The sequence below is a fragment of the Teleopsis dalmanni genome, chromosome 1, assembly GCF_002237135.1.
Source record: "Teleopsis dalmanni isolate 2A chromosome 1, ASM223713v2, whole genome shotgun sequence".
NCBI classification, from domain to species: Eukaryota; Metazoa; Arthropoda; class Insecta; order Diptera; family Diopsidae; genus Teleopsis; species Teleopsis dalmanni.
In genome coordinates, this window is record NC_051846.1 from 79,901,724 (window position 1) to 79,922,164 (window position 20,441).

The 20,441-nt window shown below is 27.7% G+C and overlaps 2 protein-coding genes across 2 annotated transcripts in view; both read right to left on the reverse strand.

Moving 5' to 3' along the window:
* Window positions 1–20,441, reverse strand: part of LOC119668089 (chromodomain-helicase-DNA-binding protein Mi-2 homolog) — a 32,888-nt gene that overhangs the window by 11,291 nt on the left and 1,156 nt on the right. The gene's annotated exons all lie outside the window — the stretch shown is intronic.
* LOC119668090 (RNA polymerase II elongation factor Ell) lies at window positions 1,233–19,593 on the reverse strand. The gene is made up of 3 exons (XM_038077478.1): window positions 19,379–19,593; window positions 7,107–7,499; window positions 1,233–7,047 (listed from the first exon to the last, which is right to left on the reverse strand). Exon 3 carries the CDS (start codon window positions 4,490–4,492, stop codon window positions 1,295–1,297), a length of 3,198 nt encoding a protein of 1,065 aa, XP_037933406.1. The 5' UTR covers window positions 4,493–7,047; window positions 7,107–7,499; window positions 19,379–19,593; the 3' UTR covers window positions 1,233–1,294.

The following is a 20,441-nucleotide window of genomic DNA, read 5'->3' on the forward strand; positions in this document are numbered from 1 at the left end:
GCATAAATACATAAAAATTATATAATATATAAAAATAAAATACATAAAAATAAAATACATAAAAATAAAATAAATATAAATAAAAATAAAAAATGAAAAAATAAAAATAAAATATGTAAAAATAAAAATAAAATATATAAAAATAATATGTATAAAAATAAAATTAAAATATATAAAAATAAAATTAAAATATATAAAAATAAAATATACAAACATAAAAATAAAATATATAAAAATAAAATTAAAATATATAAAAATAAAATATACAAACATAAAAATAAAATATATAAAAATAAAACACATAAAAATAAAATATGTAAAAATAAAATATATAAAAATAAAATATGTAAAAATAAAAATAAAATATATAAAAATAAAATACAATAAAATAAAATATATAAAAATAAGATATATAAAAATATATATAAAAATATATATAAAAATATATATAAAAATACCAATAAAAAACTTAAAAAAATAAATAAAAAAATATATAAATTTGTTTAGAAATATAACAAAAATTTTGTCTAAAAATTTATAAAGAAAACATTTTTAAATAATTTAATTGTAAACATTACAAATTATATTACACATAAAAAATATTTTTTTTTAATTGAAATTCTTCTGTTAAGGCTTTTTATAATCGAATAAAAAGAAAGTTAATAAAATATTGGTAAGAAAAAGCATAAAATATATAACCATTCAAAAGACAAAGATTTTTAATAAATATAATTAAAACGATATTAAAATAGTTATTTAAAATTAGAAATGATTATTTATCCTCAAACTTATATTCTTTGCAAATAATAGGCAAGATGTTTTCATGACTTGCATATATACATTTTTGGCTACATAAATAAAACAACTTATTTAAATTTTTTTTTTTCAATTTATAAAAATTGCACAGCTTTTTATTTTTAATAACCAACGTTTTAAAAATATCCGACATTTTACATTAATAGAAAAATAAAAAGCTATTTAACAAAACCTACATTATTACTTTAAATTACTGTTTGTTTTTAGTTTTTTATATAATAATAATGCTTAATTCTAATTATTACACAATTGCTATTAACAAATGTTTTATAAAAAATTATTGTATAATGTTTTTTATATGGTATATTTTATATACATGCAATAAGTTTTAAAACTAGTAAAAAAATAATCCGCATTAGGATTGCTTTATATATTTATATATGTATATATAAATATATTTCATTACACATATATATTTATTATAACAATTTTCTTTTAAATTTCTATAATTTTTGTTTGCATGTTTTTATAATTGCTGTTAATGGTCATCATCTTCATAATTCGATTCATCATCGTCTTCATCGTCGTTATCGTTTGAGTCAGACGAATCATCAGACGAATCTGAATCATTGTGGGTATTATAGATTGTTTGCGAGGGAGACGATTGCGATGCAAGACGAATATTGTTAAGTTGATCGTTATGTATCGTTTCAACGTCATGGTGCTCATAACGCGTACTTTGTTGTTGAAACTGTGAGTGGTATTGATGAGATAGTGGTGGCGAGTTACTCTCACTACTGCCGACCATTGGGGAAAGACGTGTATTTCGTGACATAAAAATAATATTATCAGTATTAGCATTAGAGTTTGATTGTTGCGAAGAGTTTGTATGGTGATCAGCCGAAATATTATTATTATCCATAGTTCCATTTACATTACCATTGGTCAAAGTCTTATCATAGTCACTTACTAATTGTTTAATATAAGCCAATTTGGCGTGTAGATAATTAAAACGGCGTTTTTCCTCTTGAACCGTTACTTCATTAACAATTCTGGAGTATTCGGCAATTATTTGCTCTTTTATTCTTCCATAATCAGCACAGTCTTGAGGTGTGTTATCCAATTGATCAGCTAGTCCTCTAAAACGTAAATTTACAGCAGTAATTCGATCCAACAAACTGCGATATTCTTTGAAATCTCTTTCGAAATCAGTCTTATATCGTCGTCGCTCTTCAATGCTAGTTATAGCTTGATAATGGTCGAAATTATAACTTGGTGTCTCTAAATTATCATCGGAAGGCATTGAAGTATATGATGACACAGCTTTGGCAATTTCTTGTGTTGGTGAACAATGCTGTTGTGTGTTTTGCCTGGTTTGAAACGTATGCTCTTGACTAAATTCCTGTTGTGTATTAGAACATGACAACATATTTTCTGGCTGTTGGTAGATCCGTTGTAGCGATAATGGAGGCGTTGGAGGTCTTTTTGATCTGCTATTAGATTTTGTTGTCTGTTGATGTTTTAATATGTTACCTCGATTTGTGGAAATATTAGATTCTTCCAATGGATTAGTTGGAATATGCATCTTAGGCGAATGATGGTTAGATAATTTGTGATGTTGCTGTTTATTGTTATGCTGTTGCTGGTGTTGTTGTTGTTGTTGCTGCTGTTGTTGTTGATAATGCTGCTGCTGTTGTTGTTGTGGATGGTGCTGCTGCTGCGGCTGTTGTTGTTGTTGTTGAAAAGCAGGCGATTGGCGTGGAAATGCATTTGTTATATTATTACTATTGCGGTCGCTTTTCGATTTAGATTCTGGTACAAAATTATTACCATATGGCAATGGAGAGCTTTTTGAAACTTTAGATTTTGTTTCGTTATTGTAATTGTATGATGTATTTGAGAAGTTACTACTGCTGCCTGAACCACGTTTATCTCTAGTGAAGTCCGCATTTTTATTTACTTGTACATTATTTACAGCATTGGCATTTGTTTTTCTATTATTATTAGTTACTCGACTTGTAGTGTTGCTAAAATAACTATTTCCATGATCAATATTGGACATAAAGTCATCAGCATTATCTAATATGCCATAATTTAAATCAGAATTTCCAGAATTCTCATCTACTGTTTGTGTATTACTACCACTCAGTGGTGAAAATAATGTCGATTTTCCTATTTGAGCGCCTTGATTTACATTGCCATAATTCAAACGCACTGCATTATAATTACTACTACCCGCTGTATCCTTTTTAAAATGGCTTATTCGTTGTTTTTTTGGTTGCACGCCAGTACTATAGTTGTCATCGTAATTATCTAGACTAGTACGTTTTAAATTACCATTTACACCATTTCCAACTAAAGGTGGAGGACTACCTGTATGAGTTGAGGTTGGACTTTGGCCAGACGTTGAACTGCCAGCATCAGAACTGACTGGCGGTGTTAAGTTTTGTGGTTTTCTACGTTTTAATTGTTGTAGTTCCTGTTCTGTGTAATATGGCCAATTTTCATTAACATCATTCCAGATCTGCCTACGTAAGTTGTAAGTATTATCGCGTGACATTACAGCTATATCTTTCAAAATGGTGCTTACGATGGAACGTTCTCTATCTTTAATACCTTCATTTCGTAAACGATCATATAACTCTGGTTTTTTAAATGGCTTTAAGGCAAGCAGATGTACCAGTCTTTCACGTATTTTTCGTCTAGAAATATCAGGCAATTTACTGTTTCCTGTAGTTGTATTACTTGTACCCTTGCCAATTATTTGATCTTTTGTACCAATATTCCCGTTTCCGCGCTGATTTGCGTTTGTACCGGATAAGTGATTGTTTCCATTGGCTATTTTTGATTTACTAGCTGTTGATGATTCATTTGGAGAACCAGTAAAAGCATAACCATTAGAAACGCCAAAAGCAAGAGCAGATGAAAGAGAAGCAGCAGATGTTAATGATGAAGTATTGTTTTGAGAATAGAGACCTGACGATGTACCTGACGACGACGTAGAATTATGACTACCGTAACGAGAGTTGGTACTATTACTATTTATCGCATTCAATCCTGCACCTGTAGTATTTGGAGAAGATCGGGAGGACGTTATGTTACTAAATTTTGAGTTACCACCACCACCACTAATAGTTGTAGCATGCAATGGCGAAGAATTATTTAATGATCCTAATTTATTACGATTGATGCTTTTGCTTACAAAACTACTACTGTTATTATTATTATTTTGATTGAATGATGACGCTGGTTTCTTCACCTTACGGCCAATATCGGTTTGATTTGGTTTTATTTCACGAATACATTTACTTTTCTCCGTCTCCTCAGCGATGGCCATTTTAGTGCGTGTTGTATCATAAATGTCATCATTAGCTTGTATCCGCATGCGATAGGACAAGGAACCGAGTACGTCGAGCTCATTTTGTTGCTGCTGTATACATTCAAGAGAACCTTCGACATCATCGATAGCAAAACCAAATTTTCTACCTTCACCATTATTTGGCGTAGGTATGTCAATAACCCCAGAGTTACCAATGAATTTGATGGTAGCACATTGTCCATTTCCAAAGCAGGTAGAATTTCTATTACGTTGATATTCTTCTACGGCGCGAAATGCGGAATCAGTTAGCTTTACAAATATATATTCTTTAGTTTCATCGGTAAATCGATTTTGTGACATTCCATAGTTTCCAGACGATAGAGCAGGGCATTTTGCAGAAGCGATAGAATTTGTCATAACGCAATGCAAATAAAAATTATATTTAAAGAAAATCACTTGCCAGTCCTGTTCGGTTGGAAGATATTCAACGTAAATATATTTATTGTGGGAAGTAAAAAAGTATTTGGAAGAATTGGAGTTGTTGTTTTTTGGCCGTTAATGTTGTTTATGTTTTTAAAGTGACGTATTTCTGGACTGGATTGATGTCGATGGAACAATTATATACTTTTATTTTATATCTTATTATGTAGTTATGTTTAGTTATTGCTAGCAATCGTTGTTTTCTTCTTTTTTTAGGAATTGAAATTTGCAGTGCAAGAACTTATTTTTAGAATCTTGTACGACGTATAAGTAACTGGAGTTTTTTTTTTATAGGATTTTATTTTACTTTATAGATATTTACTGCAAATGCAAGTTCATTAATTATTTTAAATTAACAGTCTATTTTATTTACTCACTGTTTTATTTGCTTCGTTTTTTTTTAGTAATAATTGGAATTTTTGGGATCCTACAATTTTCTCTTCCGCATTAGTAAAAACAAAAAACTTTTTTAAGAAATTTGACGATGCAGTAGAGTAGCGGATAGGCACGTCAATATTAATTTTTTAATTTTCAACTGGGTATATAATATAAGTGATTCTTTTTCAAATGGAATTTCCTTAGTTTAATTCGCTTATGTATTTACACGCACACACACATATACAGTTCATTAGCTATATATTTAATATAAAAGCTTTCTTTTCACAAATAACTTGTTTATTATTTTGTAGTATAATGTATATATTTATTTTCAATAAATAATAAAATTTATATTTGCGTAGATGATAACTAGATGATGAGCGCAGAGATTTGATTCCGTTTGCGAATTGTATTAAACATAGAACGAACAGATTCTTTTGTCACTGATAACTGTAGGTAAATCGTTTACGTCCTTAAATTATTTCTTAAGATTTACTGTTTATAAATAAGAAATAAAATAGTTTCTTTTTTTAAAATAAGAATATTTAATTAGGTTAAGGTAGGCATGGATTTTACTCGGCTGCTGCTGCAGTGTGTTGCTTTTAACTGTTGCTGCCTGCCTGTCACTACTACCAAAATATAACTTAGTCGTTGTATTGTGGCATTAATGCATACGAACTAAAAAGAGACAACTATATATTTTTTGTACGCTTGTCGTTCTCCTTTTTGCTTTGCTTGGGACTCAATATTTGTTTTTGCTAAAATCATCTGTGTAAGTTGTTTTGTGGTATTTTTGTGCACACACTTGTAGATTTTCTGTTTTACAATTTGTTGGGTATTTTTTCGTTGATTATTCGTCAACACTTAAATGTGTAATTTATTAATTAATTTTTCACTTATATATTATATATATTACATATAATTTTAATTTTAAATTTAAGTTATCGATATTACTAGTGATAATTTTTATATATCTGCCAAATATCACTTTTTCTCTTTCTTTCCTTCTCTTTTTATATCACATTGTGTAGACAATTAATTTCAAGGTATTTTTTTAATCAAATCGTATCTGGTTTAATGAAATCGAAACGAGTCGTCAGTCGCTTTCAAGTGTTGCTGCGCTGCCTGCTTTAGTTTCAATATTTTAATTTTTGGTACGTGCGTTGTTCGTATCACTTGTTGTTTGTATAACTGCTATTGTAACGAAAAAAAAAAACAACAAAAAAATAAAAAAAACAAGTTTGCAATTTGCGTTTATCTCTTTCAAGCTTGTTTGTGTCGTATTTATCTTTTTCCTTATTATCTTTTTAAACAACTCTCATAAAATTGGTATAGTATACGTTGCTTATGTGTGTAGGTAAATATTTCACGAAATTAGATGAAGAAAAAAAAAAACAAATTGATCGTAGACCTGTAGGCTGTTTATTATGACTTAAATATATGGCGATTTGACGGGGAATTGTATGATTATAATAATTTTCAATTTTCTTTTTTCTTTTATAGTTTGTTTAAATTTCTTACGTTCTTTGCTGCTCGTACTCGTACTTGTTGTATTCGTATCAATACAAACCAACCTTATATTATACTAATTTATACTAATTAATAGTTGCACTTTGTATACAGATTTTGGTAGAATTTAGCTGCTTTTTCTTTTATTTTCTATTTAGTGATTTCCACTATATTGATCCTGACGACGTTACGTTGACTTTTAGATGCTGGGGGTGGCTGGGAAGACCTCGAAGTTTATTCATTTATAAGTACGTATTTTACATATAATATATATTTTCTGTATAGTGCTATCTATATACACATGTGCTTATATTTGTACGTTTATGTGATTTTAGTATATTTTCGGTTTTATTTATTTTATATGTGTATGGAACGAGAAACGCGTATACTCAATACGAATATAATTAACTTTCAATTCGTTTGTTGTTTCTTTCAATGATGATTTTCTGGTTCGATGTTGTTTTGTTGTTGACGTGTTTAAACCATATTTTTTTTTTTTTTTCAAATATGAATTTTATATACTTATCATAAAATTTTAAAACTAAAATATTTAAATTTCTGTTTGCTGTCTTTTAATGTTATGTTGAAATTTATGAAAACTGTTTCTGAAAAATTAAAAAACGTAAAATTTAGGAAACATTTTAAAAATTTTCAACAAACTTACATTTACAATTTTAAATGCTCCCGTATAACTATATTCTGTATCCTTCCCGATGTTCACACATTGACGAATTCTCTTATAACGCTTTTATATTTAGAATTTAGACAAACGAGGTTCATCAATTGTGTTTTTGCAACCAGTTGATCTACAAAGAGGTCACAGTGATGATGATGTTGATGATGTCTTTATTACCAAATATGTTAACGTTTTTTTACTCGTCGTTGCAATAATATTTTGCTATATCTTCTCTTCTTCTTCAGTTGGTCTCGGACGAAAATAGTTTCTTAATTAAATTAAATGATTGTTGGCTGATGATAAACACTTTTATTCAATTTATATGCGTCGTGTGCCTATATAAAGTGCTTATATTGTTTTTGTGACTTCGATATTATTTATCTAATTAAAAATAACAAATATCGTAAATATTTGATTTAACTTTTCTTCATACGTTCCCATATTTATGTCGCTAGCTTCTTATTCGTGTCTTTTTTTTTTTTTTTCTTTAACTTTTTCCAAGCACTCGCGTTGTAGTCTTTAGTCTTTCACTATGTATTTTGTCTTATAATTTTTTCCCCCACAAGATACATTTATTTTTACACATTTTTTCTTTTCTTTGTTCTGTTATTATTCAACAAATGTCGCTCAGCTGATTCTTATTGCACGTCTGCTTTGGTCAGCTGCTTTTCTCAATTTTTATCTCTCTTTCCAACTCTTGGCTTTCGCACCCGATCAATCGCGATTTTTGTTACCACTGCACGTAGTTTTATTTTATTTTATTTTATTTTTTTATTGCATTCGTACCATATTTTTACATGTCTTTCTTCATTTTAAACTGGTGTGTATGCACAGTTGCTTTTAATATAATACAATAATTTTTATTAGTGTTACATATTTATTTTTTCATAAGTAACTTAAAAACGGGAAAAAACCAAACTTGTGCATTCATTAAACTTTATATTCATTTATTTTTAAACAATATATTTTTTATATACAATCATCAAGTCGTCAGTCAATGCTTTCGAGAAGTTCGCAACTCAGCATTTTTTTTTTTTTTTGATTTTTTTTCTCAATAATTGTTTTATAACGACAAAATATTTTCACGATTTTATTTTGTTCTTATAAAAACTCTATTTAATATATTTCACTTTTTTTTTATTTATTTATTTGAAAGTTATTTAGTAATAATAAATTATATATTCTTGGAACACCGTGTAATTTTTCCCTCAACCAGCACTCTATGTACCTGTCAAATTTAAAACGGACTTTTGACCTGTAGTGATCTTTTTTACTATTTAATATACGAATTGCGCTTCATGTTTTTAAGGCTATAAAAATTAGAAATACCCATGACGACGATTGAGACAGAGTCAAATGAATGGACAGACAAACACATTTATTTTTTAATATTAAAATAATACTAAAATATTGTTGAAATTCAGTGTTTTGAATAAGTTCAAATATATAACAATTTTATAATTAATTGTTCCGAAACATCAAGTAGTTTTAAGTTAAATAAATATATAGCAAAAAACGGAAAAGTAAGATTTATCATCAAATATTACTATAATTATGAAACAGGGATAGTACACTGCGATCTAAAAGATCTATTGTGCCAGCTGTCATCATATAATAATACGTTCCAAAAAATTGCAAGAAACCAAGAAACTCGAGACTATAAGTCTAAGTCACTTACCGACTGACTACGAATTATCTTCACTTAATAATTTTAAAACGCTTTGAAATTTCTTCACAGTATAGCACCATTTGTCATATTTTCCCCAATACAAAAATATATACAATATAAAATTTATTTATATAATAAATTAATATTAAATTTATAATTTTATTTATAAATATTATATAAATAAATTTTATTATATATTCTATTATTTTACTCCACAATATATCAATATATTAGTGCTCAATTTAGCAAGTTAAGTTTATTTAGCAGTGTCTGTCCCTCTATTATATTTACCTGCAATGGACTCAGTTTTTGAACTCCTTTACAAAGGGTTTTTTGTCTTTAATGATATTTAATGTGAAAAATAACCTTAAGCAAAAAAAGTGATCAAATCAATACTATATACACTTTAAATGTCACAGCTGTCATTTTTTTTCAGATACCTGACAAAATTGTATTTGTGTATACTAAAGATACACAGTTTAATGGTCCATTTCTATGGTTCAAATTTTTTACATAAAATATTAAATATTTACGGTTAACATAACCTATTATCTCCAGAACTTACTATTTAAAATCAAAATAAAAACTTCTGCTCAAATGATTTGATTCTTAGGAATCAAACCTGTCAAAAACTTAAATGTAATAATGAAAATATCGATACTGAGATCCTCCTAAGTGCGTATACAAATCGAAAACAATCAATTAGACGTCATTTTCAAGATCAAATCAAGGTGTATACAATATAGTTGACCTTGAACCAAATGACTTTTATTGCGTAGATATTGTGTTTCGCAGATTGAGGTTTGCAATAATATGAAACAGATCAATTATTTCATGGAAAATAAAATATCTTTAACGATAAGTTCAATTATAGTAAATGACATAGGTCTAGATTTACAAAAATTGACAGTTTGTTATGGAGATTAATACAGATTAGTGCAGACTAGGGAACCATGCTAAAAGATCATACCTATCGCAGCTGTGGGGAAGAAGATGAAAATGCTTTCCATCTACTCCTCTTTACCCAGTTTAGTGCATGGCGGCCACTCAATATTTTAGGACCCATCTTTTCCTTGACGATCTTAATCAATTACAAGACCTTCCACTAAACAACACTCTAAGCTTCGCCACAGTTTTTAGGTGGTTTTAAATTTTGAATTTTCTCTATAACATAAACTATGGAGATTAAAAGACCCGTATATTTTCAAAATTCTCCCGTCTTTGGAGAATTCTATGGAAACATGATTTCTAATTTTTGGTGGCATGATTTAGGGGACTCCAACTATGACAATATGTAGTTATATTATGACAAAATTATAAGTCTTATAAAACAGTTAGCTTATTATCAGAAAAATTAAAACTTAATTGCTTTTATTTAAACAAGTTTTAAAAATTTCAACAGTACCATTGGATCTGTTAGATTCGAGTAAGTGTTGAGTTTTTAGTTTTTTAAGTAAATGGTAAGCTATATCAACGAAAGTATCAACAAAACTAAAGCTAACTTAGTTTTACTAATTTACGTTCTTATATTTGGCATATTAAGAAAAGCTGGAATCAACTTATTATTATTATTTATAGGCATTAAAATCCACATATTTAACTATAAATGAAAAATAAAAGAACGCATTTTACGCATAGTTTGGTCTAAAGATAGTTTATCCTATTTAAATATTTAAGAAACAATTTTTAACAATTATTTCGGAGATAATATAATTTATTCTTAAACAAAATTGAATAAATTTTCATTCCTGCATGAAGAAATAAAACCATAGCAAGGCTATATAGATTTTAATGTAATATATTGTTAATATACTATAGAGTAAAAAATAATCCTACACAGATTAGATATATCTCACGTTTCGAAAATTTCTTTTCTTAAATAGTAATAAAAAAAAAAAAGTTTTAAATAAGAATAAAAAATAATATTTTCTATCTAATATTTTCACCTCTGAAGAATCTTCTAAAAGCAGTTTCTATATCACATTAACCATACCTTCGTGAATTGTATGTTAAGTATATGTTACATTTCTTATGTAATATTATCACGCCATAAATATACATAAATATAATATGTCTTTCACAATGGCTAATGTTGGATTTATTATTAAACAGAGAAAAAAAAAGTAACTTATGTGATTGTTTGTAAATTCATCATCTTATACGGTCTTCTGACAAAGCTTTGTCTATGGCTGCACTTACATGTTGAACTAGTTTGGATGTATGTTTGGAACAAATCTTGAAAGAGTTACGTTTTCAATTACACATAGTATTTTTACTCCTTCCTTTAAAAATACATATGAGCCATATGACAAATAGTCATGGCAAGTGTTTCAAAGAGTCATATCACAAATGTCAATTTTGTACTTTTACTAATATTTTGGCTAAATGCTAATATTTTTTATATGTATGTGCTTATATATCCACACAAAAATACTCTATTACGCCCATTTCATGCAGAAAGTCATGGGCACGTCAAAATTAAAATTGTTGTTGTTGAAAAAAAAAATGTCAGTTTAAATTTGGTCGTGATAACGAGGCTTTGTGTACCTCGTTACGTTAGTCAAAACAGTGTTTCTGCTCAATAATAAATATTATAATTTGCGCCTTTTAGGAACAAATTACTACAATTTTAATATAGTTTGGAGAAAAAAAATACCAGGAAGCAACACACCCAAGAGGTCATATGCCACTAATCGAATTCTTACATTTTCCCGGTTTTAACGAAAGACATATAATTTTGTAAGAATTGTTAACAATTACTATAATATAATAATAAATTAACATTTTTACAACTTCTATGAGTGTTTGATGCTGTTCATTTATGGTGTGAAATTGTAAGTGACCATATCTACTTTTTTTTTTTTAAATTTAGGCACACTTAAAAAAGAACAATAGTAGTAGTAAAAATCGGAAATGAACAATACTGATATGACTCTTCGCCTAACATGCATTTTAGACATGACCAAAAAGCGTCAATTTTGACGTGCCCATGACTTTCTGCATAACATATCCTTTTCAGCAAGCCTTGCAATCGCGTCTAAATTATAATCAATGCTCTTATATAAATATCAAAACTTTCTTCCTGCGACTACCAACAGTTTACGTTTTTAATTTCCTCGAAGTCATTTGAGAAATAAAAAAAAAAATCCTGCAACATCATAAATTTAATAAGTTTAAAATTTAATAGAAGAGTTAGTAATCAAGTCAAGTCACACATGGTTACACAGAAGAGTTGTTATTGTTGTTGTTGTAACCCGTTGGGACCTGTAAGCAGTAGGTAGGTAATGGTTGGGGAAAATGAAGTGGGAGAAGAGAATGGGGACACAGAAGAATCATTCCTGACGCCAAAAAAGTAGTGCACTACATCAGTTTAAAGAAAATCTCAGATAATATAGTGAAGTTTATATGTATTATTGACTCGAAGCGAAGTAGTAAATTGTCTAAAAGAATTGTATAATTTCTCAATGTTCCCGGATTACTTTTGCTTCTGTTCGGAACATGCGCGGTACCGCATTAACACTCTCAAGTCTTTTTTTTTTTAAGGATATTGGCGAACTGCAAGACCTCCCTCTAAATAGCATTATAAGCTTTAAAAAAAAGGTTCTAAGTGGTTTTAACCATTTGGTTTTTAATTATACGGTAGCACAATGGGCCTACAGGCGTAAATGGATCCCTTAGGATCTGATATAAACCTCAAGACTAAGCCACTGTGAAGCGTGACCAGGTTTAGTTGATTTGTATTAACTACACAACAAAAAAAAAAATTTTAAACCAACAGTTTTCACATACATCTTGTACGAATTTTGAATAGATTCGAAATCTATTTCATTTTTTTTCTCTTTTGAATTAAATTTATATGAGTTATGACGTGAGTTGAGTTGAGATTCATAAATTTAGAAGATTAATATTCAAGCACATAGTTAAGTAACACAGTTCCATGAAAATAATCATTTAATTCTTTACGAGTAATTGAAAAATCGCAACAGCTCTAAAATTTCATTGGTAATATTATGAAATGAAATCCAAAATTTGATTCAGTAATTGATATGTGACAGTTTCGCACTCCCCCAGGTGTAAGTTAGTATTGGCTAAAATTATGTTTAGATTAGAATAATGTTTAAATATTTAATATATATATATATATATTTGGTTAAATATTTGCATGTTTAAAAAGTTATCTGCAATTAGACACAAAATAGTTTTCCAAAGAATAATGGAATTTGTACGTAAAATGTATATATAATACAATTTCAATTCTTTATGCATTTTATAATATTCACATGTCAAATACTATTAATAACACGGGTTATAAGGGATATATGGATTATTATTATATTGCAAAAGAAATTGATAAATAAAAAACAATCATTTTTTGTAATTTATTTTCTTTTAGTAAAATTTTAGTATTATGTTTTGTCATATACTATGAACAATAAGTAAAATATAGCTTCGTACACTGTTACGAGATTACTCGAAATAAAATTTTCAATGAGTAATACGACATGATTACACAATATGAAGAAAAAATACAACAAAATTGTATATAAACTACCAGGTCGAAACAGCAATTTATTAGATTTAGATTTATTTAGAATTAAAGATAAGTGCAAGTTAACTTGTATTCCCCAACTCTAGTTCAAGATATAGAATAATTTTATATGAACACTGTGAAAATTGATACGATGGTAACTATGTTTAAGCCATTATTAAACAGGCAATTTCTGTAACAACGGGAGTACTCTAAAAATGCATAGTATATAGTATTACCAAAAATACAAACTTTTTCAAGTTTTTGTATTAAAATTTTTATATTTATAATACAGATATATATAACCTCTATAGACTATATTTTTTTGTTCAATTTACGAACATTTTGATTATTTGATTATCAATTTACGACAATTGAAGATGTTCTTTAGAACATAAATTTAAATATATCCACCGTTCAATAACAATATTAAAAGTATCTATAGAACGAACCCGCCCATTTAATTTACTTTATCAAGGAAGTAGTGACTAACATTTATGAAATAAAATAGCATTTAATATATTGATTAGATAAACAAAAAAATTAAGTTGTTTTGTGAAATATATATATATATATTAGTTCTAAATGACAATAATCTTAGAATTGTCAAATATGATTTAAAAGTGAATTCAAGTAATATTCTGTATAAGATAAATTTCTTTTTCAATTTATGTCACTTCAATAAAATATAAAATGTCAGATAATAAATGTTTTAAATCTTACTACAAGAATATAGCAGTATATACCATACATCCGCTATAAATGTATAGTATATATTATATTAAAGAAGATAGTGTTTTTATTATAAAAATATGACAAGTAGTATATATGTATGTGAATTTTTGGACAAGTACAATTTTTTAGTCTTAAAATATATTAAAAGTTAAAAAAAATAAAATTTAAAAGCCAGTCCAAATATTTGACACATCTTGTTTAGCGATTCCAAACTTAATACTATTCTAATCTTTACAAAGAGTTCATGCAATGATGCTTTGAATTAATAGTCTTTAAGAGTCTTATGGTCCAATTATAAGATCAGCTAAAGTATATTAATAAATAATGAACAAAATTCATATATAAAATGTGTAATTAAACGAATGTTTCGTTCCAGACATAACAAATTTGCTGAAATCGCAAACGAAAAGTTCAATGTACGTATTTTAATTATATTGTGCACACAATATATCGGGATCTGATTTTACCGGTGAGTGTTTTAAATGCTACTTTATTTTAAATGGTAAATAAAACATTTTTTGTTTATATTGTCCTTATAATTTTGATATAAAACCATCATTCTTAATTGTTTTATTAAGTTAAAGTTTGCTAAATATAACACAATTATAAAAGTTTTATTAGAATTACGATGGAAAAATAGCATAGTTATGCTTGGTATATGGACCTGAGACTTATATGAAAACACATTTGAACATTAATTGTGCTCGTGAAAATTTATATGATTTTTGATTATAAACAGATGACAACCTTCAAACAACACACATTAAGTTTTCATGACATTCTGGTTAAGAATTATTAAGTAAGAGATATTTGAGTGAAACTAAATACTAGTTAAAAAATAATGAAAGATTTGGATTTTAATTAATCACTTTTTTTTATGATGTCTTCCGTGTGACGTTATCTGCTCTGTCGAAATAATGCTAACGGTTATAATGCTAAGCATTAAGCATAGTTAGTCGAAAAAACAAAAATGTTGCAAAAAATCATTTTAAACACTTAAAAAAGAATTAGGAAGATTACTAACAGTTTAAATATAAATAATATCATGTTGATAGCGATTTCAGGTGATAAGTGTTATTGTAACAGATGGAACTTTATTAGAATGGCCAAAATAAAGTGTGTGTGTCAATGATGATAAACGAGATTTGTTACGTTCTTATATAAAAATATATTAAACTTGATTTCCATACTACATATAGAATACAAAAGTGCAGTCAGCAAATTAGAAGAGCAGTCGGTGGAGTTCAATCTACAATAATCAAAAGTGCAAAATTCGTAAGGTTATAGCTGGCCTTAGTATTTTAGGATGTATACAAAGAATTATTTATAGATTACCTGTACAAAGACGAAAGTACTAATAGCTAATCTTATATTGGGTGATCAATACGTTTTATATTGAGAAAAATTAGTTTTATATTGAGCTAAATCAGAGCTTTCGAAAGGAAGGTGCTGAGAAGGATTTACGGTCCCATTTGCCTGAACCACGAAGAATTTTGTAGGCGCACGAACGCAGAACTACTATAACTTTGTAACGATGAAGATGCTGTAAAATTCGCAAAGTCACAGCGCTTGAGATGGATCGGGCACGTCATAAGAATGCCGGAAGAGAGCAGCAAAGGTAGAACGTGATCGACGACATCAGAAAAATTGGTTTCCAAAATTGGAGGTCTAAAACAACATGCAAAGCAGAATAGAGGAACAGGTTGATGTAGCTAAAGCTCACCCCGAATTGTAACTCTTATGATGATGATGATTGGGAATAAAAACTGCTTTTTTACCAAGACAATGTAGCCAATATCAATAATCAATGTCAAATTGTATGAATTACAATTCAAATTATTTTCGTATTCATTATATCTATTCATAGATCTTAAAAGAATGTTCCATATTATCAAATTTACTTTAACAATGATATCATATCATTATCAAATGTAATTTTAAGACTTATATAAAAGGTCTACTATATTGATGAATAAGGTCAATTTTTGCAACAAAAAAAAAATGTAGCATTATTTTCTTAATAATTATAATCGAGACTTTTAGAATGATATGTACTCTTTGCTTTGGCTTAATTATCTGAGTATTTGCTTGTTTCGTTCATATTTTCTCAAGCCTACATTTCCGACAATATTTTTACGGATACTATTACTATAATATTAACAGACTCAAATTGTTTTAAGGAAACACACCTAAGAATAAATAGCATTTTAACAACTACTATATTAATACTATTTTTACATATGGTTAGGTTTGGTTGGAGTGGTAGCCTTGTGCTTAAGCTCAATTAATGGCCTGTTTTGATACCACGGATTATTAGCGTTATTCATATGCAAAATAGAGATCAGCGTACAAACAACGCCGCAAAACAGGACTCCTCCTCCATTCAAGTAAAAGTGAAGTCTTTAAACTTGGACAAAAGAAATCTCTAATTTTTCAAGATGACAACTGTCAGATTTTTTTACACATACAATTATCAAATCTTATTAGCATATTTTTGTATGGATTTTATATGAAAAGTGACACTTATTTCACCACATTTTCTCTGTTAAATGCGATAGTTTAAACATGTATTGCCATACAATTAAATATCCCAAATGTTTCTTATGTTTGTGTCTATTGTGTCTATATATAAATTGTCAAAACATAAAGTACAGAAAAAATATTCAAAACTCTAAATTAATAGAAACAAATTAAATTTTTATCGAGTTTTTACGATATGATTTTTTTTTTGTGTATAAGCTGAATAATAATTTTTATGCACTCCTCAAATAAATAAAAATGGACAACTTTTAATACTAATCTCACTCACAATATTAAAAAAAATTTATGCAAAACTTATTTAGCAAACAGCAATACAAATATTTATATATAAAAGTATTCATACACACATTATTATATATAAATACAACAAATATGTATCTGCAACGTTAAAATGCGAACGATACAATTACAAAACGATTGAACCAATTACCTTAAAGCTATTTAAATATTAACGAATATATTTTATGAAAGAAGAGGAAAAATTTAAAGCAAATGATATCAAAATGAAATAAACGTTAACACTCGAGCAAAAAAGCAAAAAAGTAAAAAAGCAAAAAAGAAAAAAGTGAACTAAACAAGGAAATCGGTAACTGACGAATTTTAATTATATTCATAGGTTTGTATTTGCTCTAGTGTAGGTATTTGTGGTTAGTTTACGAGCTAACAAAGCAACGGTCTAGCGACGGTCTTACTGAAAATCGAATCGCTACAATCACATACATTAGTAGTTGAACAAGAAATAACAAACGCATATAGACAAGATATTACGGTAATCAATGCCACCAATTCCAATTACACATATCCAAAAGCAAACTCTTATACAAAAACACTACACAGAAATAGTAAAACAAAGAAACGAAGACAGCAGCAAAGGAAGGTAAGACAAGGGGTAGGCAATGGTAATAATCGTAGCAAAAATGTTATATATGTATATAAAATAAAATAAAAAGAAAAAAAAAAAATTAAAACAACAGAGAGCAAATTTAAAGTTAAAAATTATTTAATTTTAATACAATTTATTGTTTAAACACATTTGTTATACAGAAAAAGTTTAAACTAGATGAGGGTTAAAGAGGGGCAACAACACCTCACAAGTGTGTGTTTTCAAGACGACATTAACAACGAATGGAATTTTGGATTTTTGTATGTTGAACCCAACAACATTATTATTTAAGATGTTGAAGAGTTTGGTGCATTGCAAAACCGAAGAGAAAGAAGACTGAGTCGAAATTTTACTAATGTATGAAAAAAAAAGCAAAAATAAAAATATAAAAAAAACATAAAAATTGTTGAAGAGAAGCGGTATTTGCGTTCACATTTAAAATTGACGTCGGCAACCAGTGGCCGAGACAAACGAATAACGATTGATTAAGTGTAGTGAAGGGCGGTGAAATACAACATTGCGAGAGTGGCAAACACAATTAAAGCAGCAACAAACATGTACATTTTGGATTTTATAACAGGAAGAGAGAATTGGGGGGAGGTAATATGGAAAAAATGTTGCACCGCCATAGAGCACACAATACTTTCACTTCTTCAATTTTTTACTACTACTATATATGTTATTAACACAGTTAACATTTCTGATATTTTATAAAAGAATAGAAGTATTACATTTAATGTGTGATTTCGTCTATAAAATTAATTCCGAAAAATATGTTCATTTAGCTTACAAAAATGTTGCATTTTAAAATTGAAATTTTAATCTGAACTAATACCATACCTATTTCCTCTGCATTGACCTCAAATATTAGGAAGAGGTTAGGTTGAATCTCACAATACAAAAAACATGTTTGTGTGTGTGTACATATAGAATAAGTGGACGAATTTTATACAAAAACCACATAAAAAAGCATAGTTTTATTAATAAAGAAATCGTCGTCGTTGGGTATTTTTAGAACATTAATTTATTGATCGAAACACTAAATATTTATTTTATGTATTATATAAAAAACTTGTTTAAATTACAATCATAGATAATAAAAATCTAAATAATACCAATTTTATTGTTGGTGGTTGATCTATTAGAAATTAGACTAGCATTTTTATATTTGAAACTACCTTACGAAATCAAACACATATTTTCTAAATATGTGTAATTAGAGTGGTTGTTCCTATATAGGTCTCTATTAGAAGTGACCTACTTTGAATACTTAGATGATAAAATCCTTATTCGTACATTGCTTAAAATAAGACACAAAAGAAGCAACAGACTAGAAGAGAAGCAGCTGTGATTGGAATTCCCCCAAAAAACGCCATTACGGTGTTCCAAGGTTGTTGAGTTTCATCATACAATTTTATATGAAGTTGAAAACTAGTAGACCGTGTAGTAATTGATTTAATATATACATCCAAAACGTTTTTAATACATACTATATATATTTCACTTGAAGAGCATATTGGAAATATAAAAATCACAATTTCAGATTTATTGTCTGATTAAAACACGATAAATTTCTTAATTTCGTATTTTTAACATTTCGTATATATTCACAAATTTATTTTTTGTACAAATTCCGTTCAGTATTTTTAGCTTTTTCAACTTAAATTTTATTTTAAACAATATTTAATTATTCTTCACGACCGATAATTTTGTCTGTCATAAAAAGCACGAAAAGTCGAGAAAAAGAAAAAAAAATTACGATGGCGACACGAAGAGAAGCGACTTAGGGGAACCAGAAGAAGAAAAGAATATTTCAATTATTGTCACTAGTTTTAATTGCATTTATTTTCTTTAGAAATTTATAAAACATTTTTTTATTTTTAAAAACAAGTACAATTATTTACTTTAGAAATAACACTTTTTCTTATAAATCTTATGAACTTTTTCCGAAATCACTACATCGCTGCCACGTTAAAGACCAACAATGAATAGTTTAATTTCCAAAATTGTTTCTCTCACTTGCATAGGAATGTTTTGGCAAGAGACTCAATGAAAAACAGTTGTCAGAAAGAGTGCACTAAATCGAAATGAAATTCGGGAAAGCAACATTGAAAAGAAGTCGAAATGACGTTAGCACAAGGGGGTAAGCTATACATAGTTTACCTTGAAATATATTGTGTGAAAACAGCACAAATATATTCATATTTTTAAAACACCATAATTTTATAGATTAGACAAATCAAAAGTAAATACAAAATTTATTCAGAATTTTATAAGATATATAAAAAAACAGTAATATATTCTAAAATTTGAATATTAAAAATTCTTTAAATTAAACTAAAACAACACTAAATAATAGTGCGATAATATTATATATTTATAATATATATTAGATATGTTTAGATCTTATTTTTGCTATTAAGGCACAACTTTTCGTACTGAACTGAAGTAATCTTCCAATCATAACTAGTTATATTATTTGATACAGCCTAGTACTAATTAACATTAATTTCTCATGAAAAATTGATATAAAACTCCATTTAAAAAATATTTTACAAAACCAAAACGTGTAGAAACATATTCTTAAATGAAGTTTTGTCAATATATTTGTACAAGACTTTTAGATGTCTAGTACCAACATCATATGTAATATATAATTCAATAAATTGTAAAATGTAGTGAATAGTATTAACAAAGTTTAATGCAGTTTACTTTTTGTTAAAAAAAAAAATGATACTATTTGATACTATAGGGGTACTCAAACACAGCTCAGTAATCGATGAAGTGATAATATGACAACCTTGTAAACGCTCTTTTAAATTAGCGTTCATTATTGTTACAAAATTGAATATCAGCTGATTGACAAGAAAATTTGTAAGAAATGCAAAAGTTAAATTTAAGTAACACTTAAATCTTTTATTTAATTTATATTTATATATATATTTTTACCGGACACTTCAAATTTAA

Bases quoted from the DNA above. Each gene is read 5' to 3' on its own strand.
- LOC119668090 (XM_038077478.1), bottom strand. From the start codon at position 4,492: ATGACAAATTCTATCGCTTCTGCAAAATGCCCTGCTCTATCGTCTGGA.